The sequence below is a fragment of the Monoraphidium neglectum genome (genome assembly GCF_000611645.1).
Source record: "Monoraphidium neglectum strain SAG 48.87 unplaced genomic scaffold scaffold00297, whole genome shotgun sequence".
Lineage (NCBI taxonomy): Eukaryota > Viridiplantae > Chlorophyta > Chlorophyceae > Sphaeropleales > Selenastraceae > Monoraphidium > Monoraphidium neglectum.
Window position 1 is genome coordinate 10,436 of NW_014013331.1, and position 21,525 is coordinate 31,960.

The following is a 21,525-nucleotide window of genomic DNA, read 5'->3' on the forward strand; positions in this document are numbered from 1 at the left end:
GCGACAGTCCGTGTTTGTGCGGCGGGTGGCCCGCCGCGCTGCAGTTGGCCAGGGTTAGGATACCCCTTCCTGGCTTGTTTCACCAGCTGACTTGGACCCGCCGCGCCAAGCGGGCATGCGCATTGGAGCAGGCCCATCGATCCGCCAGAGCATAGGGCCAGCCCCACACCATTGACCCCTATGAATGCGCTGACATCATGCACACATGCTTGTGTGCGGCGCGTCCGTGGGCATCCCGCAGGCGATGATGCTGGGCGTGTTCCCACGGCTCAGGGTCGAACACACCGACGAGCTGCAAGAGGGCCAGATCTACATTGGACAGGTCAGATCTGGGATGATCTGCTTGGCGCCCACCTCAAATGGCGGGATGGGATGTGGCTGGGTCACGAGGGCTGCTGTACAAGACAAGCACAGCCGTTCCATGCGGCGTCGCGCTCTGCGGCGTGCCTCTTGCACCCTGACTGCTGCCTGGACGGATGCATAGCCACACGGTCTCGGCCGAATACGGCGCACGCCCTCTCACGAAAGCCAATGCGCGCGTGCATGACCATGTGGCGGCCCCCAACTACCCTCCAGATCAATTTCATGCTCCTCATTGGCTGCGTCGCCATGGTTGCGGGCTTCCAAGACACTACCGCCATGGGCCACGCGTACGGCGTCGCCGTCATGACGGTCATGTTTGTCACCACATTCCTTTCGGCACTAGTAATGGTGGCGTGCTACGACATCAATCCTATCCTTGTCGGGCTGTACCTTGCTTTCTTTGGTGGGTGTCGCCAGGGCCCTCCCCACACCTTCTGGCCGCGCCGGCCCAGGGGCCAGCTGGCACGTGCTCTGCCTGTTATTGCCGCGGCCACTTGCATGTCAGCACTTGCTGGCGTCTCAGCTCTCGCGGCCGTCGCGCCCTTGCCCTGCACGCACATGTGCCCACATCCAGCTCGTCCCACGCCTCTCTGTGGTGCGCTGCTGGCCCCTGCCCCCTCCCTCCGCCTGCAGTGCCCCTTGAGGGGCTGTTCCTGAGCAGCAATGCCATCAAGATTCCAGAGGGCGGCTGGTGGGCCTGCCAGCCAGGGGTGGGGTGATGGGGCGAGGTGGGGTTGCTGCCGCGTCTGCGGGAGGCAAAACACCGCGCGATGTGCGTCCATTGCACGCACAGCAGCAGCGGCCACCTTTCGGCGAGGTGTTCTCGTTGCTGTGGCCAACCCAAGGTGGGCGCAGCCGCGCCGGCCGCTCGCCCAAGCTCACGATTCGCGCCCATGCCCTGCCGCACGGTGGCGGCCCTGGAAACCCTTGCAGGGTCACGTTGGTCATCGCCGTTTTCGTCGCCTCGATCAATTTCGTCTGGTGGTGAGTTGAGGCGGGCGCAGATGCCCGCGTGTCCTTGTGTGAGGGCGCAGGCGGTTTGTTCGCACGGCGTTGTCACACGCGCGGCCCCTGGCTTTTGTTGATAACACGTATCGATCGAGAGCGACTCGGTGTCTGCGCGTCCCGTTTCAAAACATCAACCCAGCGTTCACCGCCGACCCAATGATGCATCTCGGCCTCACCTGTCTGTTGCGGCCCCCTGAACAACCAAAACAGGTACGGGAGCCGCCAGAAGACCAAGTGGCTGCTGGAGCAGGCCGCCGCAAACACCAGCCTGCTGCGCCAGCTGCCGGCTGTCGACGACGCTGATGACGTCACCAGCGGCCGCGGCGCGCCTCCGCCCGCCGCACGGCCGGACGGGGATGGTGGCGCTGGGTTCATCGGCACTTATTCGGCGGGAGACCGCGACTTGACCTCCAAAAGCAACGTTGAAGTGCTGCGCGAGGGCAACAAGCACGCGCAGGAAGCAGGGGACGGCGGCGCGCGCGGCGCGGGGACGGGCAGGCTCTCGGCGGTGTCGGCGCCCTACCGCCGCGGCGGCGCAGCTTCGGGGGGCGAGTCAAAGCTGGAACGCGCCCAGATGTCTTTCGGGGACATGCCCCTGGCCAGGTGCGGCGCGGCCGGCGGGCCAAAAAGGACGGCGATGTGCATCTCATCCCTGCAGCCCCCAATTCGCGCCGGCCCTGCACACCTCCGCGTCGCTGCGGGGTGTGCACGCGAGCCTGCATCCGCGTTTGCCATCTAGCCTCCCCCTCGGTCGCTCCCACCTGAGCACGATCATCTTTCAGTGATCTTGACCATGACAGTCCTCGTCCTCCACCATGCCACGAACCCCACCGCCTGCAGAGTCCCTGGCCTCGCCATCTTCTACACCCAGAGCACCAGCGGCGTCCCCGCCGTCATGGGCCACCTGCTGAACAACCTCCCGGCCCTCGCGCGCGTCAGCGTGCTGCTCACGCTGCGCTTCGTGCCGATGCCTTACGTAATGCCCACCGAGAGGTTCTTAGTGAGGAGGAGCCGGACCATCGCCGGCGTGTACCGCGTGATCGCGCGGTACGGATACATGGAAGAGATCGACCACGGGGCACACGTGAGTGGTTGTCAATCAGCGGTCGCTGACTCGCATGCGGGGACGGGCGCTGCTTCACAGCGTGATTTTGTGCACACCGACCTTCCAGCTGCGGGGAGAAAGTTGGAAACCGATGCCACGCCTGCGGTTCCAGAGCGGCGGCCTCGCGGACGCTTTGCAGCAGCAGTTTGGGCCCTGCTTTAGTGTGGCTGCTCTAGAGTGGCTGGCCAGCCCCCCACTTTCCTGATGGCCACGCAACCGACCCGGCCCTCGCGTGCCCGTCATGCCCTTTCACACTGCCCTGCGCCCCACCCTGCTACCCCAGTTTGTGCGCCAGCTCGTCGGCTGCCTCGTGCGCCACGCCGCCGGCGAGGGGCGGGAGGTCGTGCCCCGCGGCGGCAGCCCCCTCGCAGGGTCGGCGCGTGGCAGGAGCAGCGGGAGCGACGGCGGCGGCCACGTGGCGTTGGATGTGGGGGAGGGCGCGGCGCCAACCGCCGCCGCGGGCGGCGAGGGGAGAGGGGACGGTCGCGCGGCCAAGGCGTGGTTCAGCATGTCTGCGTCAATGGATGACGATGCGACGCTGATGGCGGTGCCTGCTCAGGGTGAGCTGACACAGCCCCCTACGCCCTGGCAAGGGATCTAGGGTTGGGTCAGGATGGCAGGCCTGAGTACGAGGGGTGGGTGCCAGTGCTGCTGTTCCCCAAGGCGTTTGGGCGACCCCTCCGCACCCCTGCCCGAGTGCTGAGCACCTTGCCAACCCCGCTTGCGGCAAGCGTCCATCTTGCTCGTCTCCCGACCTCGACCTCAACCAACTGCTCTCTGGTGTCGCCCATCCCTCAACATCCTCTACACCACCGCTCCAGCCGGCGAGCCGCCGGCGGACGGCGCTGAGCACGTGGCGTCCATTATTGCCCCCCTGGCCTCGCCCAACACGGCCGCGGCGGAGCCTCCGATCGCTCACGCGGAGATCATACCGGAGCTGGGCGGAAGCCCGCGGCAGCTGGGTCGCGAGTCATACACCCGGTAAGCCTCTGGGGCTGCTTGGGCGGACACGGTGCGGCTGCTGAAGCAACGATTAGGGTGGCTGTGTGCCCGGGTCTGGCCGCCAGCACGGCTGCCCCGGCGTCAGAGCCGCCAGGCACAAGGCACTGGGGCCGACGGCTGCGCCCGGCCTTGCCTGTCAGTCTGCAGCTCCTTTCTTTTACCCTTCGCGGTCAGCAGCAGACACTGATGCGTGGTGTTTTCAAACCTCCCACCCTTCCCCTCAGGTGGCAGTACCGCGAGCAGTCCCTCCCGCACCGCCGCCGCGGCGGACAGCCTACGCTCGGGGGCGGCCCCGAGTCCTTTGGCGTCTCGACCTCTGGCGGCGGCGCCGGGCCGCCGCTTTCGGTCCCGTCCATCATGGCCCGTGCGGCCAGCGCGGGGGCTCCCGGGATCGCCCCCGGTGGGCTGAGCCGCCGGCAGTTGGACGAGGTGGGCGTGCTGCTGGACTGCTACCGCCAGCGGACTGTCTACGTCGTCGGCGGCACGCGCGTCCTGGGCCGGGAGGCGGGCTGGAACCTGCTTCGTCGCGGCGTGGTGCAGGCGTACGGCGCGATCGCGAACAACACGCAGCCGGCGACGCGCGCGTGGCAGCTGCCGGACGGGCAGGTCGTGGAGGTGACGCTGACGATGCGGCTGTGAGGCGCTGACGATGCGGCTTTGAGGCGCTGGCGATGATGTGCCGAAGGGTGCGGGCCGCCAGCTAGGCGCGCTCAATTTATTATGCGGCTGCAAGGGAGCAAGTGGGGTGGTGTTCGCACAATCGCCGTGGCAAATTTGATCTCGATTTCTCGGCAGGTGGTCATGGGCAGGGTGGGTTGCAGGGACTGATACAACATGAAGGGGTGGGTGGCGGATGGGTTGAGTTGGTGGGGTTGAGTGGATGAAGTTGGGCAAGATATACACACGCATGCCTTCACACAATCATCAACAACACATTTGCGTGCACCATATGCAACTGCAGAGGCTTGCCCTCTGAACAGCCTTGTCAGTTGCCACTTCAGATTTTGATAATTTCCACCTGGATTCCTTTCGGATGCATGTATCGGGAAGCGGGAAGGCTTGTGCCACCGTTGCACGCACTCTGGATTGAGTCGCAGGCTGCTTGGTACGTTGCAAGCACAACCAAGCCCTTTATCACCACCTTCTCAACTTCCACCAAGCTGTTTCTCACCACCACCATCACAAACCACCTCTGTAACCATGCTGTTGGGTCTTTCGAGGGTGGATGTACAGGGCTTCAGGGCTGACATGGGACGAATGCCTAGCAGCCTCGTCATGCACATTTGCGCCCGCTCACACTGTGCCTGTGTGCTTGGTAGCCCACTGCAGCGGCATGCTAGCTCCGCGGCAGCGCCTGCAATACTGCTGCTGCAGCGACATTTGGCAACTCCAGCATTGAGTTGCCGGCACATTCAGTAGACAAGGGTCTTGCAGGTTCTTGCCTGCAGGCTTGGCAAGTGCTGTCAGAGGGGCAAGCAACTGCTTCACGAGTGGGTGCTTGTTGCTGCTTGAGCAGCAATCAGGGCCCCTCTGCCACATTGACACATGAGATTGTCGCCACGGCTGCGGTGTGGGGAGCTCTACATGGCACAAGGCGGCAACTTGGATTCGCGCACACTAGGCAGCGGCCGAGGTTCAGCTTTGACGGTGCCCCAAGCGTGGGATTGCGAACACCGCACAGTTGTGCATGCAAGGGCTCAACAGTGCCACATTGGCTGATGTGGGTATCGCTCGTTCAGAGACTTAGGCTCGATACGGTGTTGCTGCTGTGCGCTGTCAAAGCCCAGCGCATCGATCTTGCCTCCGCTGGCTGATCGTTGAGAGCTGAGCGAGCGAAACACAAGCCAAGTGTTTCATTTATAACACCTTCGATCAGGGGCAGCTCACGCGAACCCGTAAACATGCGTGGCATGGCCATCCGCCAGGTGAGCGCCGTTGGTCGGCGCGGTCAATAGTACAAGCGTCTGTTGTGTTTGTATGGTTGTATCAGGCAGCTGGGGTTCAGCCATGGCATGCGGCCGCCGCACACCGTCGCCTCCAACACGCAGCGCGCACCAAAGCGCACAATCACGCGCTCGATGACCGCAGGCATGCCCAATTGGCGTGGCAGCAGGACCAGTGGCCTTGGCACGGCGGTGTGGCGCAACTCCCCCGCTCTGCCGCCCATGGCGCGGCGCGTCAGCAGCGAACCCCTGGGCGGCACGACGCAGCGTGCGCTCGCTCGCCCTTTCCGCCGCGGCCGCCGCCGCCGCATCCCAGCCGCTGCTGTCGTTCGCGGCGGCCTCCGCGGCCCACCTGCCGCTAGCGATGGTCAACGTCGATTTCGCCAGCCCCAGCCTGGTGCTCGGCACGGCGCTGATCGGCTGCGGCATCGCGCTGCTGCAGACGCGCAACCTGCAGCGGCGCGTGTCGCGCGACGCCGACATCGTGGTGGCGGCCATGGTGTCGATTGTGGGCAGCACGCTGATATTTCAAGGCTGGCGCCTCGACCCGCTGCTGCTGCTTTGCCAGGTGCGGCGGCAGCTGCAGCGAGGCGGTTCTCACGGCCTCGCCGTCATGGCGGGGCGGGAGAGGGGAGTTGCTTGCAGCAGTTGCACCCACGCGAGAGGCGCGCGGCGCCGCAGCGAACGCTCTCACACCACACCAGGGCACGCTTCTCCCCAGCCAATCTTCAACCAGAGGGGAGCCGCGCGCCGTCGCCGTTACCCTGCGACCCCCACCCGCAACTCGCACGCATGCCCATCTGCTCGCTCGCCGCCGCGCCGCCAGGCGCTCACCACGTCTGTCGCGGTGTGGTACGGCCTCGAGGCGTTCAAGCTGAGGGCGCAGGTGCAGGATGAGGAGGTGAGCTCCTATCATGGCCTGCGCGACGAACGCAGCGCTGACGCGCCTATGCGCATGGGCCGGCGCATGCACTCAGCCTGGGTACAGTGCGAGACACGGACGCGTTCGCTCGCTACTCTGCTGCACAAGGGCAGCATCTGGCATGTTGACTACTGAGCTGTGCGCGCGCTGCATCTGTCATCATCATTATCATCTGCAGGAGGACCAGCCGCTCCTGCCGCCGCCGGCCGACCAGTATTACTCCCAGCAGCAGCAGCAGCAGCAGCAGCCCCAGGACTTCCGCGCCGGCGGCGCGGGCTACCTGCCGCCCGGCGCGGACCGAGTGCCGCCGCCCTGGCAGCAGCAGCAGCAGCAGGCGGCGGCCCCGCCGCAGTGGGGCGGTCGGTACGTGGAGGAGACTATTGCATATGACTATTACGGCAACCCCATTCCACAGCAGCAACCGATGGGGGTGGCCGCCCCGATGGTGGATGGCGGCGGGTATGGCCCAGGCCCAAGCGGCGGCGCGGGCGGGCTCGATTTGGACGGCGACTACGCATCTATCGCCGCAGGCGCCGCCGCTGCGGGTGCCGCGGCGGCGGCCGCGGGTGTGGGGCCGAGCGGGCGGGGATACTATGGCGGCGGTGCGGCTCCGCCGGCGCAGCTGTACGGGCCGGATGTGCCCTATTATGGAGAGTTTGGCAGCGGCGGCGCACCCGACCCGTACGGGCCTTCGGCAGCAGGCGGGCCTGCCCTCCCGGGGCCCGACGTGCAGGGCGCGGGCGGCGGCTACGGGCCTGGGCAGCAGCAGGGGCAGGCGCAGCAGCAACAGCAGGGGCAGCAGGATTATGGAGGACCGCAGTGGCGGCCAGCGCGTCGGGGGCCCGGAGAGTACGACGCCGTGGATGACTGGCAGTAGCGTCCTTGAATGCTTGCTGCCCCGGTCCTCGGCGTTTGTCGTTCGCAGCAGTGTTGGCAGTGTTTGGTGTTGAGGGAGGGGTCCCCGCTTGCAGCAATGCGTTGCGGCGGCCTTGATGCAGAGTGGCAGCGCTGAGGTGCCGCTCCACCGTGCCCACGCGCGTGCGCGCCCTGCGCCGTCGCGCACAACCTGCGGCCGCGTTCGCCAAATTGTACGATTCAGCTTGCCACCATCAATACATTGCTGGCACTCACTATCACCAGATGTCTGTTCATGTGTAAATGGTGCATGAGGTTATCTATACGCGGGGCACGGGCGACGATACGTTGTTATGCCAGGGTTGGTGCCCGGTTGGATCGGTCTCCTGTAATGGCTGTGGTGGTTGTGCCGTTTTGGCCGCCGATACCATGTCGTATGCATTTTTTTGTGCTGTGAGTGGACGGGTCGGCCGGGGCTAGGCATAGGTGAGACATGAATAGATTTGCGGCTGTGGCCTTTGCAATTCCCTTAGCGGTCAGTTGGGAGCCGAGGATGTTTGCATGCAGCCCACCTTGCCGCGTGCATGCCTAGAATGCGTGGCGAATAGAGCAAGTACCTGCTGCCAAATGTCTTTCTAGTGTACATCCATTCGTGCAACACCAGAGGCGATCAGAACACCCCATGTGGCATGGGTCCTCTGACTAAATCGGGTCAGTTTGTGTGCCGGCACCGGGTGCCGAAGCAGCCGAGTGGGACTCTCACAAACATTCAGGACCAGCCGCCAAGATCGCTACTTAGATGATTTCTATTGCATGCAACCTGCTTCAACGCTCCCTCGCCAGTAGCACGAGCAGGGCGACGGACGTGCAATCCATCCGCGGAGATCGTTCAGCCGTCATACTGAAGATGCATATATACGACTCGGTGATTGTCGATTGACTCCTATAAATCGAGCGATTGCCAAGAGCTGGCTGTCAGAGCATGGTGAGAGAGCTGGTTGAGGTCAACACAGCGGTGGGTGGGTGGCCATGGCAATTGATCGTCTGCAAGTCCATTTATTTCACGTTAAATGAAGCATGGCGATGCTCAACACTTGATGACGTCCGTTCTGTGCAAACACAAACCCAGGACGATGGCAGCACGCCCCGCAAGCTCAAAAACATTTTCGGTACCATATTCAAGAAGCCATCTAGCCCGCTGAGGGACGAACCGGTGAGTGCAAGGCGGTCGCACGCTGCGGCGCTGTGCTGAGCAGCTGCCCCCGGCGACGGGCACCGGGATGACTGCACATACTGCACTTCCCGTGCAGGATGGCGCATTCGATGCGGCAAGGGCAGTCATACAGGCCGCCTGCGACCCTGCAGCATTGGATGGTTGCCCCCTGGAGGTGAGAAGCTGCCGCCTCCGCCGGTGGATTGCCAAGTTTGCCAGCAACATGCCGGCCCCCGCAGCGCAGCGCAGCAGGCGGCTGGAACTCCTCAGTTTTGAGGGCCTGACGAGCCCCTCAGCTCGCCCTCGCCATGTGATTTTCTTGCATGGCTCGCTTCCTGCTCTCACTACTAGGGCGACCATGCTGAGACCAGCGACGCGGCGGCCGCCCCCGATGAACACGCCCCCCGCGCCGGCCCGGCCCCTGACGCCCGCGCGGCGGCACGCGCGAAGGAGCCCCAAGCGCTGCTGACGCGCCGCGCGCGCCCCGGCGCCGCGGGCCGCCTGAGGTGCACCGACGTGCCCGACTGCGCGGCGGCGGCACTGAGGCAACAGGCCGGGCGCGGCGAAGCTGCGGGCCCACGCAAGGTGCAGATCGGGGCAGTCGTACCAGACAGCTGTCTGCCATCAAAACCCGAGCCGCAGCCCACGGCAGCCGAGACCCCGCCGCCCTCGGATGCTGGCGCTCTGCAGCCAGTTGCAACCGGCTCGGGCCACGCACGCGGCAGCTGGGGCAGCGCGGCAGGGCAGCAGCCGGCGGGGGCTGGCGTCGCTGGGGGCGCATGCGGCGAGGACGGGCTGGACTGGCCGGGGCCCCAGCCGGCCGCGCGCGAGCCTCCGCCGCCGCCGCCGACGACAGCGGCAGCAGCAGCGCCGCCGCCCGCGGCGGAGGCCTCCGCCCGCGACGCGGGGCCGCCACAGGCTGGCGGCGGCGCCCTGCGCGGCATCAAGGTGGCGGGAAGGGTGTGCTCCTCTGCGGACGATTTATATGCCAGCATATTCGGCCTGCCGCCCCTCTCAAAATCCCCTTCGTCGCCCCATCCGCGGCAGCAGCAGCAGCAGCAGCAGCAGCAGCAGCAGCAGCAGCAGTCATCGGGTCCCCCTGGCCTTCTCGACGGCTGCCCGCCCAGCCAGCCGGCAGCAACGTTTGGCGGCGACGGCGATGGCGACGCGCTAGGGCTCCCAAGCTTGCCACCGCTGCGGATCGGGCGCAGCAGCGGCTCTGACTGCGGCGCGAGCAGCTGCTTCGGGCTGGACGACGGGGTGACCTGCAGCAGCAGCGGCGGCTGGCCGCAGCCCGTCGGCTGCAGCTCCCCCGTCCCCGCAGCCACGTGTGCGCGAGGCGGCTTCTCACGTGGCAGGCGCTGCACGACGGGCAGCGCCAGCGGTCTGGGGCCGGCGCAGCAGCACTGGGGGGCGGGATGCGGCAGCCTGGGGGCCGCCGTCGCCCCTGCCGCCGCGCCGCTGCAGCGGCTGAGTTCGCTAGGGAGGGTCCGCGGGGAGGGTCGGCTGGGGGGCGGCTCCGGCAGCTTCTCCAGCTGCGGCGGCGGCAGCTGCTCAGGGTCCTTGGGCGCGGGTGTCGTCAGGTCGACCAGCATGCCTGGCAGCCAGCCCTGCTGTGCGCGCAACCTGTTTGGCGGCCAGCTGCAGCAGCACCACTCCCACCCACTCTGCCCCGGCGCCGCGGCGTGCTGCCCGGATGGCGCGCCGGCGCCATGTGGCAGCTTCTCCTGTGGCAGCTTCGGTGGCGGCGGCGGCGTCCACAGCTTGTGCGTCGGGTCGCTCGCTGACGAGGCGCTGTCGGTTGCCAGTGACGACAGCTGCATCCGAGAGATCAACGCTGACAACGTCCTCAGCTCCCACTGGGGGCCGCCCGTGGGCGCGGCCAAGCTGCTGGGCTTCAAGTACAGCGCCGCCATGTCGCCGCTCGGCGGCGCGCGCGCGGGGCGGTCGCCCTTTGCGTCGCCGCGCCACCAGCACAGGTTTGGCGGAAGCTGGGGCCCTGCGCCGCCCGGGGTCTGGCTAACCTGTATGCTGGGGCCTTGTTGCATGTGGGTTTGTTGGATGTTGACTGTTTTGACTGCGTGTGAGCGTTGACCCAAGGTCAATCGCACCCCCACCCCGCCTCGCCCCTCGTCCCGCAGCGCCGGCGGAGGGGATGCAGGGAGCCCTTCGTGCCCAGGCACCCCTGTCCGCTCGACTTCCAGCCTCATGGCGCTCTGCCAGGCCCATGCAGCCGGCAGCCTCGACCTGGGGGTGCCCCTGGCAGCCTCACCCTTGGCGCCAACTAGCCGCGGCTGCCATGCAACCGCGCCCAACGCCGCTGACGGCGGCCGCCGCCGTGTGCCGGCGAGCGAGGGCGGCGGCGGGAGCCTGCGGGGCGGCGGACAGCACGGGGGCCGTCGGCGCAGGTCGGAGCCACACCATCAGCAGCGGCACCAGCATCACCGGCAGCCCCACGCCGCCGGTGGCGGCGACGGCGGCCCGTCCTCACGCGAGGCGACGCCGCTGCAGGAGCACGCCGCCGCCTCGCGCGCGCCGGCCGGCGAGGCGGCGGCCGCCGCCGACGCCTCCGCCGACGCCTCGCACGTAGGCGTGCCGTGCATGCCACCCTTGTTGCCCTGCGCCAGCTGGGAGGGGCCAAGCAGCGGGTTCAGCAGCACCAGCGGCCCGACATCCCAAGCACCGGCCGCCGGCGGCGACGGCGGGAGGGACGGTGCGAGCTCGCCGCACGTGCCCGATTTCGGCGGCCGCAGCAGCCCTCTTGCCTCGTCATCTCACAATCATGTTGACGGCAGCGGCGGCGGCGGCAGCGCCTCGGGCATAGGGCCGCCAGCTCGGGGCTCTCTGGCCTGGGGCGCGTACGTGGAGGGGCCAAGCGCAGCGCCGGCGGGCGCGCCGGGCGCCGATGGTGGGGTGAGCGGCAACCTGGCCGGCGCGCTGCGCGCGGCGGCGGCGGTGGTGGCGGCGGCCGCGGGCGTCCCTGCGGGGGACTGCTGTGCGGACGCCGGGATGGAGGGCGGGGCCCTCCCAATGTGCTCCAGTAGGGGCAACGTGAGCGACGGCGGCGACGGCGGCAGCGTCGGTGGCGGAAGCGTCGGCGACTCTGGGGTAGATGGGGCCTGGGGGCCGCCCGTGCTGCAGCGCCGCGTCTCTGCGCCCGCGGCGGGCGGCGGCGCCGACGGCCCGCCCCCATCGCTTGCCGCGCGCTCCCCTCGGTCGCCCTGCCGCGAGAGCCCGCGCGTGCGGCGGCGGACGAGCCGGCTGAACGCCGCGTGGGGCAGCAACCCCAGCCGCCTCAGCCACACCAGCGCGGCCCACGCGCCCCCGGCCTCCCCGGCGCCGCTCGCTATCAGCGGCGGCGCGGTCGGCGCCAGCTGCGGCGGCGCCACCAGTGCAGCTGCGTTTGGTTGCGGCGGCGAGGCGTTCCCAGATCCGCTGCTGCTGCCGAGCTTGCCGCAGGTGGACTTCATTGAGCGGATTGGCAAGGGCAGCTTCGGCGAGGTGTTCAAGGGTGAGGGGGCTGCTGTGATTGACAGGGGCCGCCGCCGACGCCGAGAGCGCGCTGGGCTCGCATCCCCGCACACGCGCCAGCGACTCGTGAGGACCCGCATGTGCGTGTGCACTCTCACGGCTAGCGTGCCGTCGCAAGCGCGCTCATACGCGGCGACATCCCACCGCTGCTGCCGCCACCCACCAATCTCATCCAATCCAATCGAATACGATACAATACAATCCAAGGAGTATGGAACGACAGCGTGGTGGCTGTGAAGGTCATCCGCGTCAGCGCCCGCGCCCCGCCGCCCTCGCTGCCGCCTCGCCCCCCGAGCGGCGGCGCCCGCGCCCGCGCCGCCCGCCGCGGCGCAGCCAGCGCCCGCGAGGGCGAGGGGGCCGCCGAGCGGGCTGCGGCGGCGCCTGCGGAGGCGGTGGGCGCTGAGCTGGCGCGGCATGAGTACGAGTCGTGGCTCAACGCCAACCTGCGGCACCCGCAGATTGTGCAGCTCTTCACATCGTTCACTCTCGCACTGGAGGCGCCCGCGGGCGCCACACACGCAGCAGCCGGCAGCGCGTGCGGGGCTGGGGGCGGGGGCGCGAGGGAGGGCGCGGCGGGCGCGACGCAGTGGAAGACGCACCTGATCATGGAGTGGTGCGACATGGGCACCATGCAGGTGGGCGGCCGCCCGTGCGGCGGGGCTTTCGGGCCGACCTCCTGTGCCTGCGTTCATTCACCAGCGCACGCCCTTCCGGCCGGGCAGCTGCAGCGGCGGTGAACGAGGGTCCCTCTGCCGATTTTGTGCTATTCCAGTGCGCCGCGCCCTCATCGCGCCCCCTCCCTTCGCCCCGCCGCGGCGCGCGTGCCAAGGCGGCGCTGCGCGGCGGCGCGTTCCTGGACGACGCCGGCCTGGTGCGCCTGGACTTTGTCCTTGCGACCGCCAAGGAGGTGTGCGCCGCGGTCGCCTACCTCCACGGCTGCGGCGTCGTGCACGGCGACCTGAAGGCGACAAACGTGCTGCTGAAGGGCGCCGCCGCGACGCGCCACGACGGGCGCGGCTTCTGCGCGCGGGTGGGTGCGGCGGGGGCTGCTGTTGGCGGAGCGGCCGGCGCGGGGGCCCGCCGCGGCGAGGACGACGGGGCGCGTTTGGATTGCTGGTAATGCGCCGGGCCGGCAGCTGCGCGCCCGCTCACGCGGCCGAAACCGGCCTATTGGTGCCTTTTTGTGTGTGCTCACGCAGGTGTCTGACTTTGGGCTTAGCCAGGTCATGGAGATGTTCAGCACCCCAGCAGGCCCCACCCCCACCGGCAGCAGCAACAGCAGCTGCAGCAGACGCAGCAGCTGCACCGGCAGCATCAGCAGCAGCGGCAGCAGCGGCGGCGGCAGCGCCGCGGCCGGCGCCGGCGCGCCGTGCTTCGGCGCGCTGACGCACGCGGCTCCGGAGCTGCTGCGGGGGGCGCCGCTGAGCCGGGAGTCTGACGTGTACGCAGTGGGCGTTCTGCTGTGGGAGCTCGTCACCTGCGGGGTGGGGCGCCGCGCCCCTGCGTTTGGGGGGAGGGTTGCTGCCATTGTGCCCGGCCTGCTTCCCTCGGGGCGCGCCTTTCACAAGAATCAGCAGATGGCTGCTTTCGGAGCCGGCCCTGTCGCGCAACTTTCAAGTGGACCCATACACTGAAGTGTGGATCCATCTGCACTGCAGCAACGGCCCTGCGTGACCTTTCAATGCCTCATCGCACGCACCCCCTTTAATGCACACACACACACACACGCCCGCGCGCGCACGTATACACACACAGGCCCCCTTCCATGGCATGAACCCCGGCCAGCTCATGAGCGCCAAGCTGAGCCGCCCGACGGCCGACATGCTGCCGCTGCCAGACTGGGTGCCCCGGGGGCTGGCGGAGCTCTGCCAGGTGATCAATCCGGCGGTTGGGGCAGCCTGAAGGGGTGTGGGTCCGGCACCCTTGCTACCCACACCCTGGCCTTTGCCTTGAATTTACAGGCGTTGCCGCTCACGCCCAAAGTGAGCTGCGGACTCACGATTGCTGTGTGATGGCGCGCAGCTGCACACGTGGCGGGCCGCCTCGGGCCTCCTGGCATCATGCCTAAACCCCAAACCCCAAACCCGCACCGCCCGATCCTCGCAGGGCTGCTGGCGGGACGACCCCGCGTGCCGCCCGCCGATGGAGGGCGTGATTGCGGCCCTCAACCGCCTCGCGGTGGAGCTGCTGGGGCAGGACCGCGCCGTCGCCGCGTTCCCAGACGTGGCGAAGCTGGTGCTGGCAATGCGGCGCGCCGCGGCGGCGGCGACGGCGGCGGCATCTGCAGACCCGCACAGCAGCGGCGGCGGCGGCAGCGGCGGCGCGGAGGCTGGCAGGGAGCGGTGACCGCCGCCGGCTCGCTGGGCGGCTGGCGGAGCCCAGGCGGTTCAGGTAAAGGCCAGCGTTCTAGGGCAGGCGGGATCACTCGTTGCTGCAGGTAGCCGGAGCGACCTCGGTGGAACCAATCGCGGCCTGGTACTACTGCACTAAGGCAGCCTTCAAAGCTGAGAGAGGAGCGAAGAGCGGCAGGCTAGGCGATGGCCACCGCGACCGCCGGTGACAGGCCCGCGTGTCAGCGCGCCGCGCCTGCCGACCCCCGTGGCACACGCGAGGCGGCTGCGTTGCAGTCGCTGGCCCGCTTGTGCTTGCCGAGGCAGTGCGGCGTCAACACACGTTGGCATCCAGTGCAGGCCGCGCGCTGCTTCGGTGTCGAGACCGCAACACCAATTTTGAGATGGGGCTGGCGTCTAGACCTGCCATTTCCGGGTCACTGACGCCAGTGACGTCACCGTTTGGCCCTGTCGCTCAACTCAGAACACGGGGTTGTGTGGATGCCGGGCTGCGGCCGCTTGTGCCTGCGTGCTTCAGCCGTCAAGAGTCTGACGGGGCCCGACACAAAAATCCCGGCTTTGACACCTGTACTGACTGCTCTGCCGTACTGCACAGAATCCTGTATGAGGCAAAGCGGGAGTTTTATTGTCTTCTGTTGGTTGGAGCGACGATGCCCTGTGCGCTTTGTGCGATTTCCCTCGCCATCTCTATGTGTGCCTTTGATGGAACCCCATGGTACCTGTGACCCTATATCGCCGTCTGGCCTGCAACAGCAACACCCCGTCCTACTGCCGGTAGCGTTTCCATGTGCCGATGGAGGCGTCGCTCTATGAGGCCAACCCCCGGCGTCGCAGGCATCACGGAGGGGTGGGTGCCCATGCATGCACACATCCCATACCCAGACGAAACACACGTGCTCGTGCTTTTACGAAAACGCTTGCTCATGATTGCAACACGCTTGGACTCTGGATGTCATTGGCAGCCCAGGTCCCAACAAAAGTCGCTGAGCCGCAGCGCGCCATGAAACCAACCAACTGCCAGTTTGTGTTGTAGAAGGGACCCAGCGATGCAGGGCGGAACGAAAGGATCTGTCAACATCCAAAGCATTTTCAGGGGCGGCGCGGGTTGCACATCGTACGACTGTGCTCGTGTCTGTCTTGGATCACCGGAGCCAGGAAGGCGCGTGCTTCCTGTAGGATACTACAGCCCTGCTGCGATCCCTGTCCAACCCCACCCGTATTAAATTCCAAAAAATATCAAATCAGAAACACAAACGCCTTACGTGCCCGCGCGTCACTTAGCCCGCCCTTTGCAACGTCGATCTTGGTGTCCGTCCACGACCGACTGCGCGGCCACTGTCATCTCGTCGGGATTTCTTATACTCGCTACCATATCATCAACTCGAGCTCTTGGCCCGAGCCTCAGTGTGGCGCTCGTTGCTAGCTCTGCTCCCAGACACGGGTGAGAATCGTATTGAAGCCTTTGAATTACACGCATAAGTGTGCTTGTGGGCGTTCACGGCACAGGCGCGCGTTGACTGTCAGCCCGCCAGGGGTAACTTGGTCGCCTCTGCTTCGCAAGGCACTAAGGGCGCCGTGGAGGCCGTCAAGGATGAGAACTCCGTCAGATTTTTGTTCTTTACGGCCCGTGCAGCTTGGGCGGCCATGCTCTCAACCTTGCGTATGCGCGCACAAGTCAGTCGTCACCACAACCGTGCAGCTCCTGCGCGCCGACCCGGGCCAGGCGCATGGCCGCCGCTCATGAAGGCCCCCACCACCTGCATTTGCGTAGGCAATGGCAAAAGGTTGTGCAGTCGCGGTCGCCGCGGCAACGGCGGTCCTGCTGGCAGCGGCGGCATGGCTGCCATCAGCGGATGCGCACGCCGTTATGATAGACCCGAAGTCGCGGCCGTGGTACGACTATTTGGAGCGATACAACTACAATCCGCACGCCGTGTTTGCGGGAGGTAAGCCGCAAGCGGCTGGGGTAGAGGAAGGCTGCCTCGCAGCCCGGGTGCCGGGCGGCAGTCCAGGCAGACCGCCTATCCGGCGGGGCGCGGCAGTCCAGCACAAGGGCGCTTTGGCGCGCGCTCGAGCAACCATGTGCACGTATATTTTGAACAGGCTATGAGCACAGATAGCAGAGGTATGAGCGATGGCTTGAGTGGAGTTCGCGCCGTTCGGCCCCTTCATACTCAACCACCAACTGCCCGCCACCCCAGGTGTGCCGAGCGTGAGCAACAACGAGAAGCTGATGTGGCCCAAGCACAACATGAATGGCATCTGTGGTGACGCCAAGAACCAGAACAAGGTGCGGTTGCAAACCGCCCCACAAAGATGGGGCCCTGCGCAGCATGCGGCAGGCAGCTGGTGGGGGCCACGACGCTGGGCATTTTTGGGCTTTGGGGGCTTCTGATTTGGGCTTTGGGCTTCAAACCCGAAAGGCGCAAACTTCCTGTTTCCTGCAACAATGGTATGTGTTGATGTGCATGCGCACACACGTACACACACATGCACGCACACAACAATATGCGCACCCTCCACCCTTGCACACATACTCGCGCACCTCTGAATGCAAGCACGCACACTCAGCCACACACACACACACACACTCTCACACACACGCACACAGACATGCTCGCACACACACAAACACACACATGCACTCACCCTCGGGGCCCGCACGACACTCACCGCCGCGCACTAACCCATAAAACTCGCGTACGCACAACCTGTTGCGACAGTGGGACGTCCCAGGCAAAATCGGCAAGACCTATCAGGAGGGGCAGACCATCAACGTCGACATCATGTTTGCTCAGAACCACCTGGGACGCATGAATGTGCGTGTGTGCCCCCTGGACGCCAAGGACGAGTCTAAATGCACGACCCTTGAGAGGTGCGGCCCGGGGCTCTGAACGAGCCCAGCGGCATGCGGGGCTAGGCTCGTCCTGCTGCAGACAGCAGGTCCGAGCAACCCAAAAGTCACTGTGCAGTATCTTGCCAGGAATCTTGCTAGGAAGCCTAAGGCAGAGCGTGAGGGGCTGCCTGGCGGCAGCGCGCTCACCACTGGAGGGTTTGGAGCCGCTCGGCGACCGTGGTGCCACAGTTTGCGCTTCGGACCCAACCCTCACCCCGCAGGACTGAGGGCCGCGGCAAGGACTTTGACCTGCCTTGGACCAAGGGCTGGGCTGGCGTCACGGACGGCTTTACGCCGCCGGTCAACACGGTCGGCTTCAGCACTTACAAGATGCCGCCCGTCGGCAAGGGCGAGGGCTGCGTCGCGTGGAGCTGCGACCAGTTCAAGGGGATGTACGTGTACCGCACCTTCTGGAAGCTTCCCAAGGGGTTCACCTGCGACCACTGCAAGATGCAGTTCTACTACTTGACAGGCTCCCGTTGCTGGCCGCCCTGCGACAAGGCGAACAAGGGCGACTGCCAGAAGCCCGTCGCCTTTGGCTACTGCGGGCAGCCTGGGCAGTCCTGTGAGTGCATGCTGGCGTTGCTGTACATGAGGGCACCGCTTCCGGCTGAACGCAGCGGCTCCCGTGCGCCGCTGTTCGCGAGAGCACCGGGCCTGGACAGGGGGCGGACCGGCGGGGCGAGGCTGCTTGCTGCTGCAGAAGCCGGCTGACGCTGGACGAGCGGCGACGTGCACAGCTGCATCGCGCCCTGCATGCCCCAGCCGGCTCGCGCCACAGCCAGGTGTCGCGCGGCGGCTGCGCCCAAGCCGAGCCGATGACTGATACCCACACATTGTCCTGACGCGGACCCCCCCCCCCCGAAATCGGACTCCACCCATCAACTCCAAGACCCTGAAGAGTTCTGGAACTGTGCAGACATCAAGATCCAGCGCGCCAACACGGGCCGCAAGCTGGCAGGCGGCGGCGCCGAGGCCACTGCTGACTTCTACCCCGAGCTCAGCAATTGAGCCGGCATGACTCAGGCGGCCGTCTGGGCGACGACACGCCCGTGCGCTCGACTCGGCTGTGCCGCATGCGCCAGGGGTGCGCCTTGTGGGTCGCTGGTGCCGCAACGAATGGAAGGGGAACTGGGGAATTGCGCGTTTGCTGTTGACATTGCTGTTCGCCAAGAGGGACGCAAGAACCCAGGCGGCAGCCTTCGCTTATCGCTGTTGTGTTTGCAGGGCCTATCTTGGGCGCGCACAGAGCAATGCATTCGATACACCCGTGCCGTTGCTGTGTGGCGCACGCAGCCGTGCACACACATGCATGCCATCCCAGCGCCGCCGCCACCGCGGCGAGCATGGGCGCCGGGGGCCGAAGATTGGGGCTAGGCGAGGGATCCCCTTGGGTGTTGGGAGGGCCCACATGTGGGGCACAGGCGACTACCGTTGCCGCATGCGGCGTGTGCAGCCTGGCTCTTCTGCTGCTCGGGGCCTTCGATTTGACCGGGACAGTTTGATTGAGGCAGGGCTACGCGCGTTTTTTTGTGACGCCTACGGCACGGCGCACATTGACCCATGCAGGCACGGGGCTGGCGGAGCAGCGGCGCGAACGCCCGCGGCTGACGCGATGCGGCACGGGGCTGGCGGTTGGGGGCACTCCTCTGACGAGGGACCACGCCCAGCCCTGCGCGCTTGACCCATTGGCCGCATGTTGCTGGCGTCCGTCCTCAACAATTGTACTTCACTCCACCACGCCACCCGACAGCAGCAATGGGCGGAGCTTATACCACCCCCTGAGCTCACTCGACCACAGCGCAATTCACTTCGGCCAATACTGGTGCATGTGCCATGCTCCGTCATGGCCTCACCCCCTGCACAGGCTTGAGGAACCAGAATGTTTGCAAGCGACACATCGGAGCGGGGCGCGCCTGCGGCCTGCGAGGCGGGCGAGGGCTCTATTGGCCGACGCGCCCTTGTGTGTCGGTGCCGCATGGCGCATATTCAGCGTGCTGGTGTTTGACGAGTTGTGTGTTGACTTAACTTCTTGAAACCTTTTGTGTGCCTAGGACTGGTAACAAAACGTAGTGCGCGTTGAGAAGGTCTCCCAATCAAGAATGCAGCACCTGGCCAGCAGTGCATCACCCCAAGTCAATGCACAAGTCAATCAACAGCTGCATCAAGCCAAGCCCACTGCTGCCATCACCAGGCCGCGGCTGGCATACTGATGCTGCACAGACGTTTTGACCTGCTGATCAAATTGTCTGCCATGCCTGTGTGTGATGGCCAGGTAGGAGTGTTGTAGCTCAAGTTGATGCAACCGCAGGCAGGTGACAAAGTGACGATGCGCGGCGGGGCGAAATCTCTTCTGTGTCTGCCTGTGCCATATAAGCGGGTGAAAATACCACTGGCCATTTTTAACTTGATGCGTACGCATGGAGCAGCCACGACAAGAAACGATTGTCGGGCAGGTGTGTTGTGTGAGGGCCCTTAGTAAAAAGCTGGTGTTCTATGATGTCGTAACCCAAAGCAGCCATGCGCCACGCAGCGCTGCCGAGCTGGCGCCCACGGGTACAGGAGACGGGGTGCCGCCGGCACCGCAGCAGCTGCCGTCGCTGCAGGCCGCCGCAGAGGAGCGCTGGGTGGAGGTGATCGTCAAGGCCAGCCACTTTGATCGGGTGCTGGAAGCAAGGGACAGCATCAGGTAAGGCGCAGCATCGGATAAGGCCGGTGGGATCTCACAATTGAAACCAGTCAGTGGTGAACTTTGTGCACAGTGTCAGCATTCATGATGCTCCCCGCGACGCGCCCGCCAACTGGACATCAACCCCATGACGTCTGACCCCATGCGACCAGGGTCGGCGACGTGGTGTCGTTTGAGGGCAGATACCAGGATGATGAGTCATCCATACTGACGTGCCTCGGCTTCGAGGTGCTGCAGCGCTGGAGGGAAGTGTCGGGAGGCGCGTCATTCGCGCCTCGCGTGCCGCCGCGCAGGCAGCACGGAAAGCATGCCGCCAGGAATGGTCATGGTGCAGTCGGGGAGGACCAGCAGGCTAGGCAGCAGCAGCAGCAAAATTCAGAAAAGGCACAGCAGCAGAAGCAGCAGCAGCGGGCAGAGCAGCAGCAGGAGCAACGAGCCACTCCCAACAGTGGCACCACAACAGCAGCGGAGGCACCTGGGGCAGTGCAGCCGTCGCCAGCCCCTGCAACGGCAGCTGCGGTCGTAGCTGCCCCGCAGCTGCAGCTCTGCAAGTTCTATGTCAACTCTGGCCAGTGCTTGAAGGGGGACGCCTGCCCGTACGCGCACGTGGCCGCCGCCGCGCGCGGCGCGGTCCTGCAGTCGTGGGTCAGGCGCAGGTGGGTAGGGGGGCCATGACGGGACACGCACCCTCTGCAGCTTGCTGGACGCAACAGCCCAAACTACCGCATGCGGGAGAAGCGTCGTCACGCGTGTTTGAGGCTGCCCTGAAAGTCTTCCTCCGAGCAATGTGCAGGGCCACGCCTGCACACTGCCCGCGCACGCCGTCGTCCCCGCCTTGCATCCCATGCGTGCCAGGACCGCCGAGCGCCGGGCCAACGCGGAGCGCGAGGGCTGCTGCCACGTCGCCGGCGCCGCCAGCAAGCGCTACCGCGCGCGCGTGTTCGCGCGGTGGCTGGTCGGCACCTTCGGCCGGGACGCCCTCAACCAGGGTGCCGGCGTGCTCGACATTGCAGGTGCGCTGCGGGGGCAGGGGGGTGAGCTGCGTTCCGTCCCAAGCTGCTGTCGTGATGTCACGCGTGTGTCACGCAAACTGTCCCGTGATCGAGCCGGCACAGCCATATCTCAGCCCCGACCTCCTAGCTCAAGTTTCCCAAACGGCCGCCCCAAAATCACGTGAATGTTGCAACCAGGCGGCCGCGGCGCGCTGACGTTTGAGTTAGTGGTGAACCACGGCATCAAGTGCACCCTGGTGGAGCCGCGCCCCCTAAAGCTCTGCCGGGCGCAGCACAAGGCGCTGAGGTCGCGCGGCCTGGAGGCTGACATCATCAGGGAGGCGCCGCCGCCGCCCCACCCCCAGGAGGCGGCGGCGGCGGCGGCGGCGGTGCGAGCTGGTCTGAGGGACGCGGCGGGTTGCGGCGGCGGCTACGGCGGTAGCGGCGGCGGCGGCGGCAGCGGGGACGTGGAAGGTCCGGTGCTTGAGGGAGGGGTTGGGTATTTGGGGGATGACGAGAAGTGGTGGGAGGCAGAGGAGGAGCGGCGGCAGCAGGAAGAGGACGAGGAGGATGGGGAAGACGAAGAGGCGGGGCAGGATGGGGGCGGCGGCGGCGACGTGGCGGAGGGGGCGGCGGCGGCGGCGGAGGCAGGGGG

General features: G+C 66.4%; 5 protein-coding genes across 5 annotated transcripts; all 5 read left to right on the top strand.

Annotated features, from left to right (window-relative positions):
- Positions 1–205: 205 nt before the first annotated feature.
- On the top strand, positions 206–4,117 carry MNEG_2587 (putative potassium transporter 2; the record flags this gene model as incomplete). Its single annotated transcript, XM_014048935.1, has 9 exons — positions 206–322; positions 577–766; positions 997–1,054; positions 1,297–1,347; positions 1,582–1,974; positions 2,212–2,455; positions 2,760–3,036; positions 3,298–3,457; positions 3,703–4,117. The coding sequence occupies 9 exons, from the start codon at positions 206–208 to the stop codon at positions 4,115–4,117; spliced, it is 1,905 nt and encodes a 634-aa protein (XP_013904389.1).
- Positions 4,118–5,379: 1,262 nt separating this feature from the next.
- On the top strand, positions 5,380–7,220 carry MNEG_2588 (Uncharacterized protein ycf66; the record flags this gene model as incomplete). Its single annotated transcript, XM_014048936.1, has 4 exons — positions 5,380–5,403; positions 5,738–5,989; positions 6,248–6,322; positions 6,522–7,220. 4 exons carry the CDS (start codon positions 5,380–5,382, stop codon positions 7,218–7,220), a joined length of 1,050 nt encoding a protein of 349 aa, XP_013904390.1.
- A 4,221-nt stretch (positions 7,221–11,441) lies between these two features.
- MNEG_2589 (Serine/threonine-protein kinase HT1) lies at positions 11,442–14,288 on the top strand (the record flags this gene model as incomplete). Its single annotated transcript, XM_014048937.1, has 6 exons — positions 11,442–11,922; positions 12,276–12,577; positions 12,715–12,972; positions 13,142–13,426; positions 13,698–13,814; positions 14,049–14,288. 6 exons carry the CDS (start codon positions 11,442–11,444, stop codon positions 14,286–14,288), a joined length of 1,683 nt encoding a protein of 560 aa, XP_013904391.1.
- Positions 14,289–16,160: 1,872 nt separating this feature from the next.
- Positions 16,161–18,200, top strand: MNEG_2590 (hypothetical protein; the record flags this gene model as incomplete). Its single annotated transcript, XM_014048938.1, has 5 exons — positions 16,161–16,239; positions 16,495–16,583; positions 17,017–17,168; positions 17,411–17,754; positions 18,109–18,200. 5 exons carry the CDS (start codon positions 16,161–16,163, stop codon positions 18,198–18,200), a joined length of 756 nt encoding a protein of 251 aa, XP_013904392.1.
- Positions 18,201–19,609: 1,409 nt separating this feature from the next.
- MNEG_2591 (hypothetical protein) lies at positions 19,610–21,198 on the top strand (the record flags this gene model as incomplete). Its single annotated transcript, XM_014048939.1, has 5 exons — positions 19,610–19,645; positions 19,778–19,878; positions 20,031–20,534; positions 20,734–20,891; positions 21,164–21,198. 5 exons carry the CDS (start codon positions 19,610–19,612, stop codon positions 21,196–21,198), a joined length of 834 nt encoding a protein of 277 aa, XP_013904393.1.
- Between the last annotated feature and the right edge of the window lie 327 nt (positions 21,199–21,525).